At 41.6% G+C, this 18,856-nt stretch overlaps 1 protein-coding gene across 1 annotated transcript in view; it reads left to right on the top strand.

Annotated features, from left to right (window-relative positions):
* Positions 1-13,036: 13,036 nt before the first annotated feature.
* LOC103373035 (type II inositol 3,4-bisphosphate 4-phosphatase-like) overlaps positions 13,037-18,856 on the top strand; it is a 32,621-nt gene continuing 26,801 nt past the window's right edge. Inside the window, exon 1 of the mRNA XM_008302836.1 lies at positions 13,037-13,121. Within this exon, the coding sequence (XP_008301058.1) occupies positions 13,037-13,121 (85 nt within the window). The remainder of the gene's footprint in view (positions 13,122-18,856) is intronic.

Genomic DNA, 18,856 nt, shown 5'->3' with positions numbered 1-18,856 from the left:
ATGAAAAGCGCAGTGCAAATGCATATCTTGGCCAGCCGGGTCCAAAAGGTTAATTGTGGCGTCTCGTGTTGTTCGAGTAAAATCGCCTTCTCTCTTTTTCATCACCTTGTTTAGCGAAACGGCCGACGCAAGTGTACTAATAACGAATAGGATAGAATAGTTCTTTATTGACACTGTGGAAGCAATGTTCAAAAGATTTCAGCAGTGAAATCCACATGTAGAAAGAAAAAATAACATGAAAGAAAAGAAAGTATAAAATATTAAAGCAAAGACTATGAAGGAAAGGAGGTATTTACAGCAGAGACTACATGTCATTAAATAAACGTGAAAACCAAGAGTTAATCAGTGATTACTTTAATGAATGATGTTGTGTTTGGTGGCCGTAGACTTCCACTGACCGGACGTTTTGTTCACAGAGATACTTCTTGCTCTATTTGTCTGCCTATTTGTACCCTTTTATCAGTACAAATAAGAACAAAACACTAAGCAGCATCAGCAGCCCATCTGCCAACAGTCCATTTAGTATTGACATTCATAATTCAGTCCGTTCCTGGGGTCCAAAGGACTCCACTACAATGAATTAACAGTTTTATCCTCATGTAGCCTAGTAGGGGCAAACCTGCATGCTGCCTGCCTGTAATTACCCATCAGTGGGCTGACTAATCTGGACTGCAGTGTAATGCTTGCGTGAGCTCGCTGCAGTGAGAGACATGCCCTTCCCTAAGAACGGGCCAGACAAACACCAGGAGCACGTGGAGCTGTGTATGCCCGCTGTCAGAGAGTGACAGCGGGCATACACAGCTGACGGAGTGCGGGATCGGGAGGCCGCTCCTCTCAGCTGCCTCGGTGCCCGACCCTCAGCACCAGGCTGGCACAGTGAGGAGCTGGCAGGTCCCACGTGAGTTGGTGCCATGCATTTAAATTCAGATGTTTTTTTGGAAAATTTATGAAGGAATGTAGTGAAAAAATAGACTGCAGTGACACATGCTCTTTGTTTTTGTGTGTGTTTATATTTGTGTATGTTTGGAAGACATCCTGCTGGCCCGCTACGAGGCTCTCACACTGCAGCATCACAGCTGCGCCTGAGATGCCGAATGACAGCTATGCATTGGAATAAAGCCGTGCTTCTACATACAGTGTCTTTTCTCCCCTGCTTATCCTCACCTTCCTCCTGGTCCTGCAGGAGGCCTGACCTTTTCAAATGAAACTCATGTTTCTGCTGATCCCTTCTCACAAAGCTCCTGCGTGTAGCAACGCTGCTTGTTCATTTGACACACAATGACAAAAGGCTGTAGTTTTTTTTTTAGTCTGTTGTCTGCAGGAATTTGTTTTTTTGTTGATGGATCAATTCCTTTAAGCTGTTTGGCTTTTTAGCCCTGCGCTGCTATTGAGGAATGCTGGTTTGAAGCCTAAAAACCGAGGTTTGGCTATTTTAACATACAGTAGCTTCTTGGAGCAGGCTGACACATGAAGCAGTTGTGTGTAGAATGAGAGGCAGCAGGAGATTTCAGGGAGCAGGTGGGATTTATGATTTGTGGCAAACCTGACGCTGTGCACATTACTAGGTGGCAGTATATATGTTGTATAACACATGATTTATGCTGCAGTAGTCTGCTGGTCGCTTGATAATGGAATTACTGTGAAGATTATACCCTCCTGATCCCTGGCCTTCTGAACTTAAGATGCAGATATTCAGAGCCTAAGGGTAGAAAAAAAATTGTTAAAAATTTCAATCACGCTATCATCATTGTTTTGGAAATTGTAGCTCCATATGACAGCACATTTTGAAGGGCCCAGTGTGTCATGATTTGCTTGTTAGCTTGAGTTGCCTGTATCAGCAATGACATTTCAAAACTATGCTATGAAAATATCCTTGGCCCTACAGTTAGCAAAGTCAGTACAGAATTTCAGTCAATGAAATTAATATTCTCTAGTGCACCTTAAAATTTTGTGTAGACTTTTATGGCCCGGAAAAACCAAATACTGCTAATTTGCTTTATTCCCTGTGATTTATATGTTAATGTCAACATCTAAAATGCAAAACTTACTTCATGGCATGTCATAATACATTAACTTATTACCTGCTCACATTTTAGGATTAATACTAACTTAGCAAGATAAAATGCGGACGTACATTACTGGTATGCATTAACATTAAATTAGCTTTTCATACTAATGATTAGCATCTATCAGGCTAAGTGTGAGAACTAACATTATCATTTCTACCAGTCTAGCAGCCTAAAATTGTATTGTTAAACACAAATTTGGGGACTTGGAGAAGGCCTATGACAATGTACTCTGAGGAATCATGTAAAAGGTGCTGTGGGAGTGCATGGTACCCGAGCTGTTGTTACGATCCGCCCAGTCCTTGAACAACCCAAATGAGATCAGTGTTTGTATTGTTGGCACAAAGTCAAACAGGTTTCTGTTGTGTGCTGGAAGCCAAAGTTTCCCCTTGTCACCAATCCAGTTTATGACACTCATGGACAAGATCTCAAGGACCAGCCGGGGTGAGGAGGGTGTCAGGTTTGGATACTTCACAATCGCGTCTCTTTTTTTTGTAGATTACGCGGTTCAGTTGGCTTCATCAGGCCGTGACCCATTTGCTGCCAAATGCAAAGCAGCCAGGATAAGAGTCAGCACCTCCAAGTCTGAGGCCTTGAGTCTCTGCTAGGAAACAGCAGACTGTTCCCTCTGGATGGGGGGTGAGTCCCTGTGACAGAGGTTAAGTATCTTGGGATCTTGTTCACAATGGAACAATGGAGTGTAAGGTGGACTGACAGACAGGTATACCAGAACGTGGTGGTGAAGTAGGATACAGCTCTGGATTTACCAGTCATTGCCTTCTAACCCTCAGCTATGCTCATGAGCTCTGGGTAGTGACCAAAATAATGAGATCACAAGCAACCTCATTGAGTTTACTCATTAGGTTGGCAGTGCTCAACCTTGGAGATGGGATAAAGAGGTACAACGTCTAACAGGAGCCTAGAGTAGAGTGGCTGCTCTTCCACATTAAGAGCAACAAGCTGTGGTGGTATGGGCGTCTAATTAGCCCTCTGGGGTTCCATCCTTTGAAGGTTTTCTGGCCACGCCCAACTGGGAGGAGACCCAGGGGTAGACTCAGAGCTCTTTGACTGAGATAGCTCATCTAGGCTGGGATCATGTTTGGATGCTCCAAGAGGAACTGGAAAATGTTGCTGGTAGAGGGAATACCCTGTTGAGCCTGCTACTATTAGATGACAGTTGTTTCTAATATTATGCTCGTTACTGTTAAACTTTAGTGTTGAACTGAAATCACAACTCAAACTACGCTGAGATGGGCATGTCTTAGACAGACTGAAGTTGCCTTTCAATGCGGCATAATCCTTTGTTTTTTGTTTAATATGCCAATAATGTGCACAGATATCCCTGATTTTGCTTTTAACACGATGTTTTCAAACCATTTCTCTTCAAACATCAATAAAAGATTACATAACATTACAGCAGAATGTATTCCAGTAAATATACAGCAGATCCACCTCCTCAAAAACTGAATAAAGCTCCTTTGCTTTCCTCTTCTCTTCTTTGCCATTTAGATTTTCACTGCAATTCCACACACGGATCATTTTACAGTTTCATTGTACGGTACTGGTACGCAGTCCAAGTCTCCCTGAATTGCAGAGATAGCAAATCTGTTAACCCCTAGAAAGCATCCTATCTCAGCTCTGCATGGAGTCAACAGTTTTAGAATATTTTAGACCCAATATTCCTGCACCATAGTTCAGAACAGAAGACACAAGCATGACAAAGTTGGTATGTGATGTAGTGATCTTAGATCTCTCAGCTGACTTGACAGGGGAATCACTTCCAGCCTCAAACTTTTCAATTCATCAGACAAAAAACATTTAACATACACTAAAACATTCTCAGGTGACAGAGCCAAAACTATGTCTTTGTGTCCTTCTTAGCATACCTTCTTTTTCTATAGTGAATTATTTCTGTTTTGCTCTGATTTATTGCTAATCTCCATTTATAGCACTCCAAGTGAACTGTAGTTAACACGTTTAGGTAATATCTCAGCCCTCAGTGATAGTGTTGTCTTTAAGAGGGTTGGCCCACGCCACAAGTAATTTAGAGCTCCATTCCTTTTCTGGTTGTATCAGAGAAGTACCAATTGTTGGTTTGCTGTGTGTGTGGATTGTGTTTTTTTTTTGGTTTGTTTTTTTTGCTTTCCAAGTCCAAAGGAAGATGGTAAAAAGTAATTCAAGCCCACAGAACGTGGCCATATAGCGAGTTGTGCAGCATTTGGGGAATTAGTTCAGTATTGACCTCTAATGATGGACATAATGTTACTTACAGAGGAACAATCTAGAACACAGAGTTTCCACAGAATCAGCCTTGGGTAATGGAAATACTCTGCTTCAGTGAGAATGATACATGGATGTTGACACAGTGGTATATGTGTCTCAGGCAGCCAAGTAATTCAGAAACGTAGCAGAAACAGCTAATCCATATCTATCCTGTACTTTGTACTTCGCTGGTCCTCTCAGGGAGCCGAGTGCTCAAAGCCATTTCGTTTCCACCGCGTCGGAGCCGCTGCGAGCATAGCTGGTGTTCTTTCTTCTTTTTCAGAGAGACCATTATACATTTGAAAACATATGTCTATATAGCCTTTCCTGCAGCAGTCATGCTACAGATGCTCATTCAGGGGACTGTATTTGTAATCACACCGCAATTAGCGATTAACAGTTAGCGTGCTTGACGGGACAAAGTGTGTGAGCAGGTTCTACAGGGACAGTCTGTACTCAGTGTGAGAGTTTAATGGATGACAGTGAATAAAATTGTTTTTGTGATGGTATTAATCCTTTGAACCCCGAGCAGTTTCTAAATGTTTTTGCTCCTACCACATTTTTACCTGCTGTGGGCTCTTTTTTTTTTTTTTTACTGCAGTCTAAACTACTGCACCTCTATAGAAACAGTACAACCATATCCAGAAGTAGAGAGAACTTCCAAAGTTAGAGTTAAAGTTATATTGCTATAAATTCTGTGTTAACAAGAAGAAGTTGAAATTCTTTATTATTTTGCAGAACTTATAAAAAAACCAACCAAACTGGATTAATGGTAGCTATACACACTGTACACTATATCCATGTGGATCCTGACAGACATTGACTGTGGTCCCATTAGACTGTGTATATTTCACTACTTACATTTTTATTTGTTCCATACGTTCCTTTGATTTCCTTTACAGAGCCTGCAGTTCAGCCCAGATAAACCAAATAGTCCCTGAATTTATCTAATGTGACTGCTGGTTACAGCTGAGTCACTGATCTGTTTCTAGTTGTGCAAAGAGGTGCAGATTCTTTTTTTTTTTTTTCCTCTTACACTATCTGGTGTTTGTTGATTAAATATGCTTTTCAGCTTAGATTTAGTTGAATTTTAATATGGAACAGTGCGTCACAGATCAGTAGTTGAAGAAAGTGAAACACTTTCTGTTTTGACAGTCTCTTGCTCTGATAAATGATATAATTTTGGCAATCTTTTAAATATAACATTTATTTTAAACCTACTGGCAGGTTGTGGAGTTAGGGAGGTTAAATACACATTCTCATTTTGTTTTCTCCTACACAAAGTTTTCCAAGTAACATATACAGAGTACCAATAAAGATACAATATGCGCATATTTATCCACCCGTTTTTATAGGCCTTTTCTATTTGTGCATCAAAAACCCTGATTTAAACACAAAGGATTCAAGAACAAAGCGATGTATTTGAAACAGACACAGCAAATTAATCTTTATAAACCATTAAATATATGAAGCACGTTGCCTTAAAAGTACGCCGAAGCCTCTGAGATTCAGTTAAGCACTATTCAATTCAATTCTGTTCAATTTCATTTGTATAGCGCATTTTACAACATATGCCATCACACAGCGCTTAACATACTCGAGAGGACAAAGATGTAACGTTTCTCAAATTAACAAATAAACAGAAATGCTGTATTTTGATTTTGCTTTCCGCGTCATTTTGCACAATCGAGGTTTGACTGTCCTTTTTTTAAAATTTTTTTTTAAATTACATCATTTTCTTGTGAAATGTTTTGATGGCACCCGACAGGAGAATTGCCACCGCCAGCTTTTCATGTTGATATGGATGAAAACATTCTCATTTTCTTTTGCCAGTTGTCTGGAATTGGCTTAAATGTGCACTACATTTGGATGAAAGCCTGGCTTTGTGGCATTGCTCTGCAAGGTACACCCAAGCACACAGGCCCGGCAACTTCACTCATAAAGTGATCATAGTTAAGTGTTCGAGTCTGTCGTCAGCCGTTATTCACATCACTGTCTGCATAGTACACTCGAAGATTGATCAGTGTGCTAGAATCATTGTGAATCACGGCGTCAGCTCTTGGTCTGTGCAAAGGTTCAGTCTTAAGTTGTGCTCAAAATGATGTGTGTTTGTGAGATGAAGTGGATATCCTGTGTAGTTGAAGTCGTTTCAGTACTAAATCCCTTCCTCCACACAGTCTGAGGGAAAACAAAGAGGGAATTTTGAGCTCAAAAGAATATAACTTTGGAAGAGATCTACTTGATTTGGCTTTCAGACTGGTAAAACCTCATATTAGTTCGAACTTGAAATGCCCTTCCAGTAAGCATTTGGCACTTGTGCTAGGAGGAGGTCTCTTTACAGCTAGTATGGTCAGGGGAAATGGTCTGAGTGACCAATAATTCTTTTTATGTACATAAATGAGCTGTCCTCTAGTATATGCCTCGGTAAGAATGCATACTTTGAGATACTCCAAGTGCAATTGCTCTCAGTATCAGAGTTTGGTTGGCCAGCCAGTGGGCTGGTGTGATGGATGCTGGACTTCTAGATTTCAAAACCTGTCAGATCCATCTCCTCTAAAACAACAAAACCAGTGTGCAACTGAGTGGATCCCTTTTGTGAGACACTGAAATTCAACAACTGGGATGTCGACTGTGGTGCTGTAAAGGAGGATGTTGTAACCTGACATGACAACACATGATGAGAAATCAATATCCTCATCTCTCCACATTCTTTGAAAGGAGGATTGAAAGGGAAAGGGTGGAGGGGATTGGTGTCAGTTCATTTTTAATGTGAAGAGGATTCATGTGGATCCTGACAGACATTGACTGTGGTCCCATTAGACGAGATGACACAGCTGAATGGGCAAAATCTCTGGGCTGAAACACTTCGTACAGACATATGTGTGTACTACATATGTGATACAATGCATGTGATACATATACCTAATAGATAGAATATAACAAACCTACTACTTTAGGCAATTATGCTTGGTCACAATGCAAAGTGTTATTTACAGGATAGGTTTTTATCTTTTAGTGCAATGTTTCCATATCAATATGTGAATTAAAAAGGGTGAATATTTGCTATGATTGTTGCTCACTTTTATACTGTCTGTGAACTCTGCGAGACCCCCACTTGATTTTTTAAAGACAGTTTAAGCCTCATATTTACATCAGTTGAACTAGCTTTATTCCCCCAGTGACAGATGTGGCTCGAGGCGTAATGTTTTTGGGTTGTCCATCAGTCCATTTGTACATCCTTTCATTCATCCTATTCCCGTGAACATGCTGTCTCTGGAACAGCTTGAGGGAATTTCTTCAAATTTGGTACAAATGTTCCCTTGGACTCAAAGATAAATTCATTAGATTTTGCTGGTCAAAGGTCACTGTCATCATAATGTTTGGCAAAAACAGCTTTCTGGCTGTTATCCAACAACATAACTCAGGAATGGAAGGGGAGATTGTGAATATATTTTACAATTGGTCGAATACTGAATCACTAACACTTACGTTTGGTACCTGCCTATTCAGTTCCTTAAGTCTTCACAGAAATGGATATAAACTGCAATTTTACTAATTTGTGGAGGCATCCAAATGCAAGGTGGTAACGAGAATGTGGTGTGTTTCATTCATAAATATATAGTATACATTTTTACACAGACATAGGAATATGGATTTTGTTATAATCATCTGCATTTAAATTTCTTTCAAATGGGCTGGAATAGACAAAGAACAACTACAGCATGTACAAATTGACATATAAATGTTGTGTTTGGCTAAAATGGCTAAAATGTGAAGGTTTCCTTAGGTCATCTTTTCCTCTCAGATGATCCACTGAAATGTCGACCGATTCTTACAGGATTGTTCATTCTGGTAGTTTGGTGTTTCGTTTGCAGTTATTTTTGAAGTGTGATACTATTGCATGTGTATACTTTTGCTTTGATTTATCCCTATGTGTTCAGTGAGTAACCTGGTTCCCAAAGAGACAGTTTTTCAATAAGAAATTGAACCAGAGCGATCCACAACCTGCAAGAGCAGTAGTGTTTCATTATTTAACAAATATTTACCACTAGAAAGAACTCAAAGCACTATATATATATATCATCTTGTATTAGGCTGTTTGTTGATGCCGTAAGCTTTAAACTGAGAAAGCTGGGAGATTTAAACTGATTCTCAGTGTTTTTGTGTGCTGTCACCCAATGTGTGCAGGGGCTTCTTTCTTTGTTGTGTCATACATTTTTGCCACAAACATGTTAAAATCAAGGAAAGGGCACCCAGCAGGGGTGGCTGTCTAGAAGGTGAATGCTTGAATGTTGTTGTTATTGTTCTTGTGGTTGCCACAGTGTTGATTTCTGTGACCACAAATTAAACATTAATGCCCGATAGATGTTTTAAAAGACACCAAAACAAACTGCAATCCCTGTGCTAGCACATATATAAATGAACAGATGTAATATTTCATGTACTGGGATTTAAGACGCTGGTTTAAGTGAGGCCAGAGAGCCTGACCCCAGTAATTACCGAGCCTGCTCAGTTCTGCTACGATGTGTACTTACGCCATGGGAATGGGATGTCTCCCGCTGCGTCCTTTACTGCACTACAACTGTGTAACCCTGGCAGGGGCAGCATGCACCCCAAAGTGTGAATCAAGCTATTGGCTCTCCTCAGTTAATACTGTGAAGGAGTGTATCTCAGATTCTAATGGGCCTCAAGTGCTATTGGAATGGGTAAATGTGAGGATCTATTCTCCGGGCTTTGGGGCCGAATAGCTAAAAAGGGCATGTTTATTTTCTTCTCCTCTCCTCGGTGTACTTGTACTATTCACCATCTCTAGTGCATTGTCTATTGATTTTCTCCAGCCCCCTCTATCAGTCAGGCTTTAATAAGACAACACATGTCGCCTTTAAAAGAAACGTATTAGAATGTTAATGGATCACTCCGCAGACCTGTTTGAGTTTCTGCCGGGTTGTCTGTGTGACTGCACGCGCCCACGCACACAATCGTTTCTGTGTGTATGTGTGCGCCACCACATTTTCATTTAAACAGAAGAAGATAACATTCATCTTGATGGTTTACGGAGTAAAGGGGGTGGAAAACAAGGAGAATGTGGCAATAGAGGGATGAAGGGATAAGGATGGAGAGAGTTGTAGAAAGTGAAGAAGAAACCTCCTTGTGCAGAGTGGATTCATCTTCTGTCTTATTGCTCCTGCAGGGACCAATTTATCTTCATTTAGGTTTTTGGCACCAACCCCAACCGAGACCAGCCGCCTTAAGAAAGCACATGAACTCCACATGGCTCCTCAGCCCTCTTGGCCTGTATCTATAGTTTGACTACCATTACTTTTTTTTTAAAGCTACTGTGTGAGCTGAGTTTTCTATTTTAAAAAAATCTTGAATTTCGCCTGCTTGACTGTATATGAACAAGTACGATAAGAAAAGAATGTCAACTGTGTTTGTAAACATATGAAAAAAACCTGTTACAGTCCAGATCAGAAAAATCAAAAGCCAGGTCCTAGCACAATTTGATGATTTTTTAAATTACTGTTTTGATGAATAATGCAATCGGAAACAATGAGTTACAGCACATAAAATATATAATACATGAAACAACATTTAGTTTGCAAGATTATGAGAGAATCGATGTGGAAAATATCACATTTACATCAGCCTAGTGCTAGTTTCAGTTCTGTGCCAATTTTTTGTGTGTGTGCCGAAATAAATGGACACCAGTTCATTCCCGAAGGGTTTAAAAATGATTTCAAACATGAATGGCTCACTGTAAGGGACCTATCCAGCACAGATCTAGGCCCAGAGTCTTTGTTTGACCTCCGACTGTTAACATTTCTTGTTGGGAAAATCCAAAAATAAAATTAAAAGAAACAACAAACACAAACTGCTTCGAAATGACTGCAAACAGGTGTAACCACAATGATGCAAAGCAAGAACCAAGACATGCAGAAACACACACACACACACACAAAACATGCAAATGGAAATAGAGAGTCAAAAACCAACAACAAACGATAGGGTCTTTCTGGCTTTCTGTCTGGCTCCTTGTATTCATGAGGGGTGGGGTTTAAAGATCCCCTGCAGTTAAAAACAATGTCCTGGTGCTGTTTTTTATATGCTGTAAGACACATCATGACTGAAATAAGCAGTCAACACAATGGCAGAGCACTTCTGCCTTGAAGCTGCAGCATACAGATAACAGTCTCAAAAGCATGCATATCAGACTTCTGAACGCGTAGTGTTAAGTAGCTGACAGGTGGCTCAGGTGGTGGAGCAGGTTGTCCAAGAATCTCAAGGATGGCTCTGCCTCCAGTGGTGTGTGTGTGTGTGAGAGACTGGCTAAATGAGAAACAGATTGTAATGCGCTTTGTGGAACCTGGCTAAGTGCTACTTAAGCGCGGGGCATTTGCCATTTGTCTGAGCAGAGTTGTATGTGAGCTGGTGTGCTCGAGCTGCAGGAGGTTGTGAAGGGGTGGGTATAAAGAGAAGCTAGGACTTCACAGATATGCCTATACACAATATTTTTATTTAAGAAAATCTTCTTAATATGTAACTTTGATACACAAAGTTGAGTTTTTAAGGGTTTATTCAGTGACAGTCGAGGGACTTTAAATACCCCAGTCGGAAAATCTGTGCCAAAGTCTTTACAGAAATATAAAATGGAAGCGTTTTGGTGTTAATGACCTAAAGAATGCAGAACTATTAGTATGGTTATGAGGTGTGTCAGAAAGCTTTCAAGACTGGTTTAACAAAGGATATATTTCAAATCCAATCTACAAGTTTTCCCCTTTGAAGTAATCCCCCTGGAGTCTAAGACGCTTCCCCAGCCTTCTCTGCCACGCTGCCATGCACTTCTGGAAGGATTCTTCCGGGATTCTCCTCAGCTCCGTCATCACAGCCATCTTGATGTCGTTCACGTCTTCCAAACGGGTCCCCTTGATGACCCCCTTGAGCTTGGGGAAGAGGGAAAAATCCCATGGAGCCAGGTGGGGTGAGTAGGGAGGTTGCTCCAGCACAGTGATGTTCTTCTCAGCCAGGAACTGTCGGATGCTCAGGGCATTGTGAGCAGGCGCGTTGTCATGGTGAAGCAGCCACGACTTGTCCTGCCACAACTCTCGACTCTGCTGGCGCACTGAATGAAGCAAACAGGATCTCTTTGTCGACGTGCTGGTTGATCGTCTGAAGGGGAAAACTCCTAGTTTGTAATTTGGGTTTGAAATATATCTTTTGTGACACCAGTCCTGGATGAGTCAAGTTTGTTTGTTAGTCATTTACACCCAAAGAGTGAAACAAGCAGGTGCTACCTGCTTAAACAAAAAAAAATTAGAAATGTAAAAATATGCTCATACTATGAAAGATTGTGATAACTACTTGCTTTTAACCATTTTTTAAATAACATATTAAAAGCTGCTACTTATCACTTTAGTTGATGTTTATTGTCTGACATTTCAGTGTTATGAATTCAGAGTGGTGCTACCTGTCTTGGTATGCCATAAAATAAAATATTCTGTAGGTGTTTACCTCCTTTAGGATTTTAAGGCTGTTGCCTTCTATGCTTTATTGAGCCTTAGCTGAGATTACTACACTCTCTCCATTCAGCAGGGTATAAATTAACATTGATCTCAGATATGGTCTTACTGTAGCTCATGGTTTCAGTGGCCAAATAACTAACAATAACCTTCTCACTATGAGTCAGAGGAGAGGCAGGGAAGGCAACAAATACAGACAGAGAGAAGATGAGAGGAAGACAGCTGCATCATTCTGCCTCTGAACTTCTTTTTCATATATGATGGCTAATTAAAACAAGATCTTTTGTCACCTCATTCTGTAAGTATTTGCAGGTGGGCAGTCCAGATGTGCACTGAGAGGCAGATACATTTTGTCAAGACAGCTGGAAATATTCTCTATCTGTGGCACTTTGCCTCTTTAACCTGTTGATTTAACACTGTGGAGAAGTTACAATATGGGGTTATGCTCAGCTATCACATTGCACCGCACGGAAAGCTGTCATTATGCTCTCTATACCCGCAGCATTTTGTCTATCTTGTAACTTCTGAAACCACATGCAGCATGATTCCGTCTTCACTGAATGGAGCTCAACAGTCAGATGCTTGTTAATTGTTTCTGTAGAAAAAGGAGAGAAGGGGAGGGAGATGGATGTCAGAAATCAGAGGGACCCCTGCTGTCATGTCTGGATGCAGCAGTGGCTGCGCAGTGAGAGGCGAGAAGGGGGGAGAGATGGGGAGAGAGAGGGCAGAGTTGTGTCTTTCTGGCTGCGTTGCGCGGTGCAGTCGGGTCTAGGTGCCCCACTGACAGCCCAAGATTGATGGATAGAGCTGTGTATCGCACATAACATCAATTCTGTCCTGCTTTCTCTTTCATTCCGAGTCTCACTCCCTCATCACTCCTCCCTTCCCGTCTCTCTCTTGCTCACCTCTCTCTCCCTCCCCTCCTCCCTCCCTCCCTCCCGTTGCTGCTCCAGGTCCCTCGCCGGTCCCTCTCTTCCATATTAGTTTCCAAAAGGCATCTTTAATGCTGACAGAGAGCGCACTGTGAGGCAGCAAGAAAGCGAGGCGAGCGGATCGCTATCTTTGTGACAGCTTTTCTGCTTGGCAGGCTGCGTGTAAGCTGGGGAGCTGGACTGGACTGTGATGTTTCGTGGAGGAGGTGGGAGAGGAGGTGGAGGAACAGGAGGGAGAAGTGAGGGGCAAGCTGGACAGATGGAGGACGGCACCCAGCATCTGGGACACTGCATGGTTGACATGAAGGAGCTGAGCGCCAACCCTGAAGGACTGAGCGCTGCCGGTGAGCTGACTGCACTGTGTTGTCTTTCTGTCTCTTAATCTGTCTCCTCAGACGTCTTTTCTCTGTCCTTCCTTCAACAGTGTAACTCTGTAACGCCTTGCCTGCTGCAAGAACTGATTGTCTCCTGTATCCCACTGTTTCTATAAATGCATCCTTAGATGATGTCTAGTTTTAGTGTTTTTTCCCCGTTTTGCCTGTATGTGTGTTTGCAGAGATTATCTCTTGCTAAAATGCATACAGTGTGTGTGTGTGTGTGTGTGTGTGAGAGAGAGAGAGAGAGAGAGAGGGAGTGTGTGTGTGCGTGTGTGTGTGTATGTGTGTGTGTATGTGTGTGTGTGTGTGTGTTTGAGAGCAAAAGCAATGGGTGAGGTACCAGTAAAAGTGCAGGCGGGAAGAATTTTTAAGCAACATTATGCAACTACTTTACTTTATAATAACTGCTCCAGAAGCATTTTAATGGTGCACCGACTTGTAATAGGGAGAAAGGAATAGAATAGAATAGTGTAACTGTTTGACCTATCCCCTCCTCCACCCCAACACCACCCTGACTCTTTTGATACAATGTCACTTGGGTGCGCGAATACGAAAATACGAAGTCAATGCTTCATGCACTAATGCCGTACGTCACACAACTGGGTCTTCAAGTAGCTATAAGACGAAGCTAGCTCTGCATTCTCACTACAAATATCATATTAACGCTGGCTGCCCCAAAAGAAGATTCTTTGTGCTGATGTCATGGCAAAGACAGCAAAGAGGACATTAACAGAGGAAGCTAAGAAGAAAAAAAAAGTTACCAGGTCAGAGGCCGGACAAGGCTAGGTTTTGGACCGGCTTGTAATTGTTGGCTAGCATTTTGTGACTTAAAAGGCTTAAAGATAGCCTTCCTGCTGTTAAACTAGTCAGTAATATTAGCTATTATCATATTCTTCGGCTGAAAGATTTTTGGGAAAAATATCTAGTTGCGATTTTTCTGACAGCAATTTCGATTTGCAATATAATTTTTTAAAGTCAGGCTTTTGGTCAGTACAAAGTGTGTAATAGATTTTCAATGTGTGATGGCGCATTACCACATAGGCTAAGATCAAAAGGTCAAATGCCACACAAGGAGAACCAAATGAGTTTGACCAAACTCAGGGTCAGACACTCTGCCTTATTCATACTGTCTATTGGAATCTTTGCGATGTGCTGAATTGTTTGAAATTGCAATTTCGATTTGAAATTGAATAATTGTTCAGCTGTAACATCTTCCGCTTATGTCCACGGCTTCAAAACCACCTGTCTAACATTGTGAAGGTCTCCTTTGTGCCACCAAAACATCTCTGACCTGTAAGGGTGCTGAACCTCAGCTGGCGTCTGACACCAGGATGTCAGCAGTGGATCCTGTGGGTGGCGGGTTGGGGCTTCCATGTATCAGACTTGTTTGGGCAGATTCTTTGGATGTTGGATCAGATTGGGATCTGGGCAGATTGAAGCCTGGGGGAATGCCTTTGGATCTTTGTAATGTTCCTTGAGCGGTTCTTGAGCAGTGTTTGTGGTGGGGCAGTGCGTCTTGTCCAGCAAGGGGAGATCATCTGTTGCAGTGAAAGTATGGGCAGAGGTTGCATCTGTTTAACTCAAGTGATGACATGCAGTAACTCCTGACACTGGATTCTGCTGCAGTTTACAACAGTAGGGTATTTGCTCTGGCATGAAATTGAAAATAAAAAGTTAAGTTTTACTGCATTGAAAAAAACACTTCAAGTATTATTATTTTTTTATTTTTTAATAATTTCCTACTGCAGGGCTCCAGACTAACTTTTTCACTGGTAGCACTGATGTGACCAACTTTCTCATTTGGTTGCACCTCCCACCTTGTCACAGGCAAAACATATGACTTGCTGAGCATTTTCTTATCGATAGACTCTACAATTTACCTTGAACGCCCCACAGTGCAGGCTGCGGTAGCTGCTGTTGGTATCTGTGGTGTGCTCAGACAGGTATGCAACCAAAAATTACTTTAAAAATAATCAACTAGGGCATTCTAATGTCAGATTTGTCCAAAATGAAACCGAGTGATTATTATTGTTATTATTATTGTTTTTTTTACATGTCCCTTTTTCTGAGTGGAAAAAAGCGGTCAGTTTTTCACGAGAATAGCACAGTACACCGAAGTTATAAAAGTACCGCTTCCCACCACGGTGGTCCACACAGCAGCTTCCTGTGCCGGTTACAGCGACACTAATACAACTTAATGATCATCATGCATTCACACCAATGCGACCGCTTGAAATTTTAACTCGCATACTCTCAAAAAAAGGTTGCAAATGTGCCCGTTTTGGTCGCAGACTAGAGCCCTGTACTCGGACTGATCTTATCAGCCAGAATTTTGGTTTAACAACAGACATCCAACGGTGTCATCTATGAATGTTTTCTATCAAACACCTTTTGCACTTTGCAGCCCCGTATCATCACACATCAACAAACATGCTGGAGCCTACCTGAGCTAAACAAATGTATCTTGGTCTCATCTAATCAAAGAATGTGCTCCCAATAGTAATCAAGCTTCTTTCTATGCATTTTTTGCAAAGTTTGACTGATTATTTAATTAATTAGTTAATTTGCATTTTAGCACTGCAAGAGATTGCTTCTTGAATGCCGTCTATAGAGGCTCATGTTATGCAATGTCCTTGACACTGGCTGTCAAAGAAACTCCAATTCCAGTTGATATCTCCTGTATCTGAAGCATTTGCTCATCTGTTTTCAGACATAAACTGTAAAGCAGCAGACTGTCAGTGGCATCATTTTAAGAGGACGGCCCCTGCACCTCAGATTTTTTGTACTGTAGATCATTCCTTACCTTGTAATTAAAGCTGCAACTGCATTTTATATGATTTTAATATAGTCTAGCAATGATCTGTTTTTGATTGTTAATGAAGCAAACTACTCCACTTGTGAATTTAGAAACAATGCAGTTAATGAGACGTGATGTAATTTAAAATCATTTGACATGGAAGGGATTTTTCAGAGGGGTGTACTCACTTCTCTACACTGACAAAAAGCATTGAAGTGACAGTTTGGTGTGGGGATTACATTTTCCTTTCGTTTCTGTTTGTATACATGGTTAATGATCCTAAAGTTTGGAGGGTAAATAGTACAAAAGTGAGCTAATGTGTAAACTATTGACTTTGTGCTGGAGCACACACCACCCTATGCTGCCTGTTGCTGTACACAGTGTAATTGCTGGTTTGTATTGAGATGGTAAGTTTGTGTTTGTTCGATGAACAGTTGGTCAGCTGTGTCCTAGTGGCGACCTGCAGCAGAATCCTGTTATTACAGCTTGTGGCCACAGAGGCTGCCGTTGTGTCTGGCTCAGCAAAAGCTACATACTGTTCCTTAACCAAGTCACTGAGTTTGGTGCAGGTACCCTATTGTTGTAATTATAGCACAAGAACATTAATTATGGTAAATGGTCCGCATGTATATAGCGCCTTTTAACCTCAGCTTGATTCTACAAAGTGCTTTATAATGTGTTTCTCATTCACCCAGTCAAACACTTACTCACACACCAACGGCACAGCTGCCGTGCATCTGCACGCTTGCCTCCCATCCGGAGCAAATTGAGGTTCGGCGTCTCGCTCAAGGACATTTCGACTTCGGCGTGCAGTTCGAACGGCCAACATTTCGATTAGTGCAAAAATGACAAAAGAATCACTCCAAAATGTCTTACTCGTGACACTGGAACTGTGGGTATTTTTAGCAATATCATATTGATCCCCTAATAAACAAGAGTCTCCCAAAACCCTGCCAGAGGACTTTTAAAACTTACTGTTCATACTGCAGGTCTCCAATTAATTTTCATTGCCTTAGCTAGTTTTTGGAAAACCTGGATTTAATTCAGTGGCTCAACAGAGAAAAGCTTGAAAAACAATGTTTACATGCTGGAGTCTAAAAATTCTCGCATTTGTTTGTGCGTGTGTGTGTGCATATGTGTGGATGCATGTTTGTGTGTGTTCCTGTGTGTATGTGAAGGCGCATTTGCATTTTTACTGCAGCCATATTCCATATAGGCAGAATGTGTTGTCACTAATGAGCACTGGCAGAGGCAAACTAGATGTCTTAGTGCCCATCACTACAGGAGAATGCTGAAGAGATTATCCATATCAGTGAAGCCACAAAGCCTGCTCTCCAAGTTTAATACCTTTGCTTACTAAAAGGACAGACGCTGCATGCAGCGCTGCTAAGCATTTGCATCGGCATGCAAGCTCAAAACCGTCATCTCCCCCATGGGAATAAGCAAATGGAGCTGTACAAAGAGGAATGAAAGCGCAATTCATGATGCCTTGTCTCCTTTGCCTCAAACCACACAGATACATTGGTGAAGCAGCTTACATGAACAATTACACACATGCAAGCGCACACACCTTTAGAAAAAAGGAAATGTGTACACACAGGTGCATTAACACACACAGACACGCACATGGCCACACAGTAACAGCTATGACCCGATGGCAAACCCTTGATGTGCACTGCCGTTAAATCATATGCACAGTTTTATAGATGACATCTGACAGGTGTGGGAGTGCAACACTAATGACAAACAACTCGCTGCGCCTCTGTTTTGGTTTTCCTTAAGCATCCTGGGAGACAAAAGGGAAGAGCAAAGCATGCAATTACCATGTTTGGCACAAAAGACAGGTTGACAACCGTGCATTATCAGTAGCAAGGTGAAATAGTTTATCTCCTGTTTCTTGACAGAAACAAAAGTGGGACCAAAGTGGCGCTGCTCAGTGCTTATTAAGGTGGAGATGAATTGGCATTTTACAAACTCCCCACCACAAGGGGTAAAATTATGTTATTTTAGCTATTAAGTATTTGTACCAGCATTTTTACACGAGAGCTTTTCAATAAAAGCTGCAGCATAATTGAAGGAAGCCTCGTTGCGCAATACTCAACACGACAAAACTATTGTGAAGGGAAATGTCTCACTCAGTGCCCTTGTTAACCCTCCACACTACATCTCTCATCGGCGTGACACTCAAGACCTCCTCAGCACATCCAACTGATTCACAACACTTCATTAAACGCTGGCAACAAAACCATCTGTCCCCTCTCAATCTCCCACAGCAGTAATGTGACGATAACTCACTCTCCCATTCAGTACCACTTGTCCTAATGGGATGCCTGTCTGTGCAAACATCAATCGAGTTAGAGGTATGTTAGCCTGGCTGATGACTGAATCATCAGAAAGGATGTGCAGGTGTTGTTTAGACAATTTTAACAACAGCAAAGAGAGGAAGTAAGGCGAGTGAGGTTGGACAAAAGGAGAAAGAAATGTGGCAATTAGTGTGCGTGTACCTGTGTGCTTGTGTACTGAGGGTGAGTCAGTTGGCGGTTGAGGTGGAACGGTTTAGAGAGGCAGCCAGTAATACCCCTGAAATATCAAAGCCCAGTGTGAGCCAGACACATAAGTGAATTATTAGTATCACCTCAGAATCCAAAAGGAGATAATATAAAAAATATGAACAGGATTTGTTCTTAGGCGTGGGCTTTTATATGTAATTTCTATTCATGAAGAGGATAAGCAGAAGTGATTAGGAATGTGTACTATACCCACTGCAAGGTGGTTTATCCAAGCTCTATTTGGAAATTGCCTGATTTTCGTACTCGAGCTGGTAGCGTATGATAGGGACCGGTGCAGCGGCAGGCAGCATTTTGGAGTTCTGCGCAATTATTTTTTTTTTGTGGAGTCAGGAACA

Source organism: Stegastes partitus, unplaced genomic scaffold (assembly GCF_000690725.1).
Source record: "Stegastes partitus isolate 25-593 unplaced genomic scaffold, Stegastes_partitus-1.0.2 Scaffold37, whole genome shotgun sequence".
Taxonomy (NCBI): domain Eukaryota; kingdom Metazoa; phylum Chordata; class Actinopteri; family Pomacentridae; genus Stegastes; species Stegastes partitus.
Note: the sequence above shows the minus strand (reverse complement) of the source record. Positions and strands in the feature narration are given on the sequence as shown.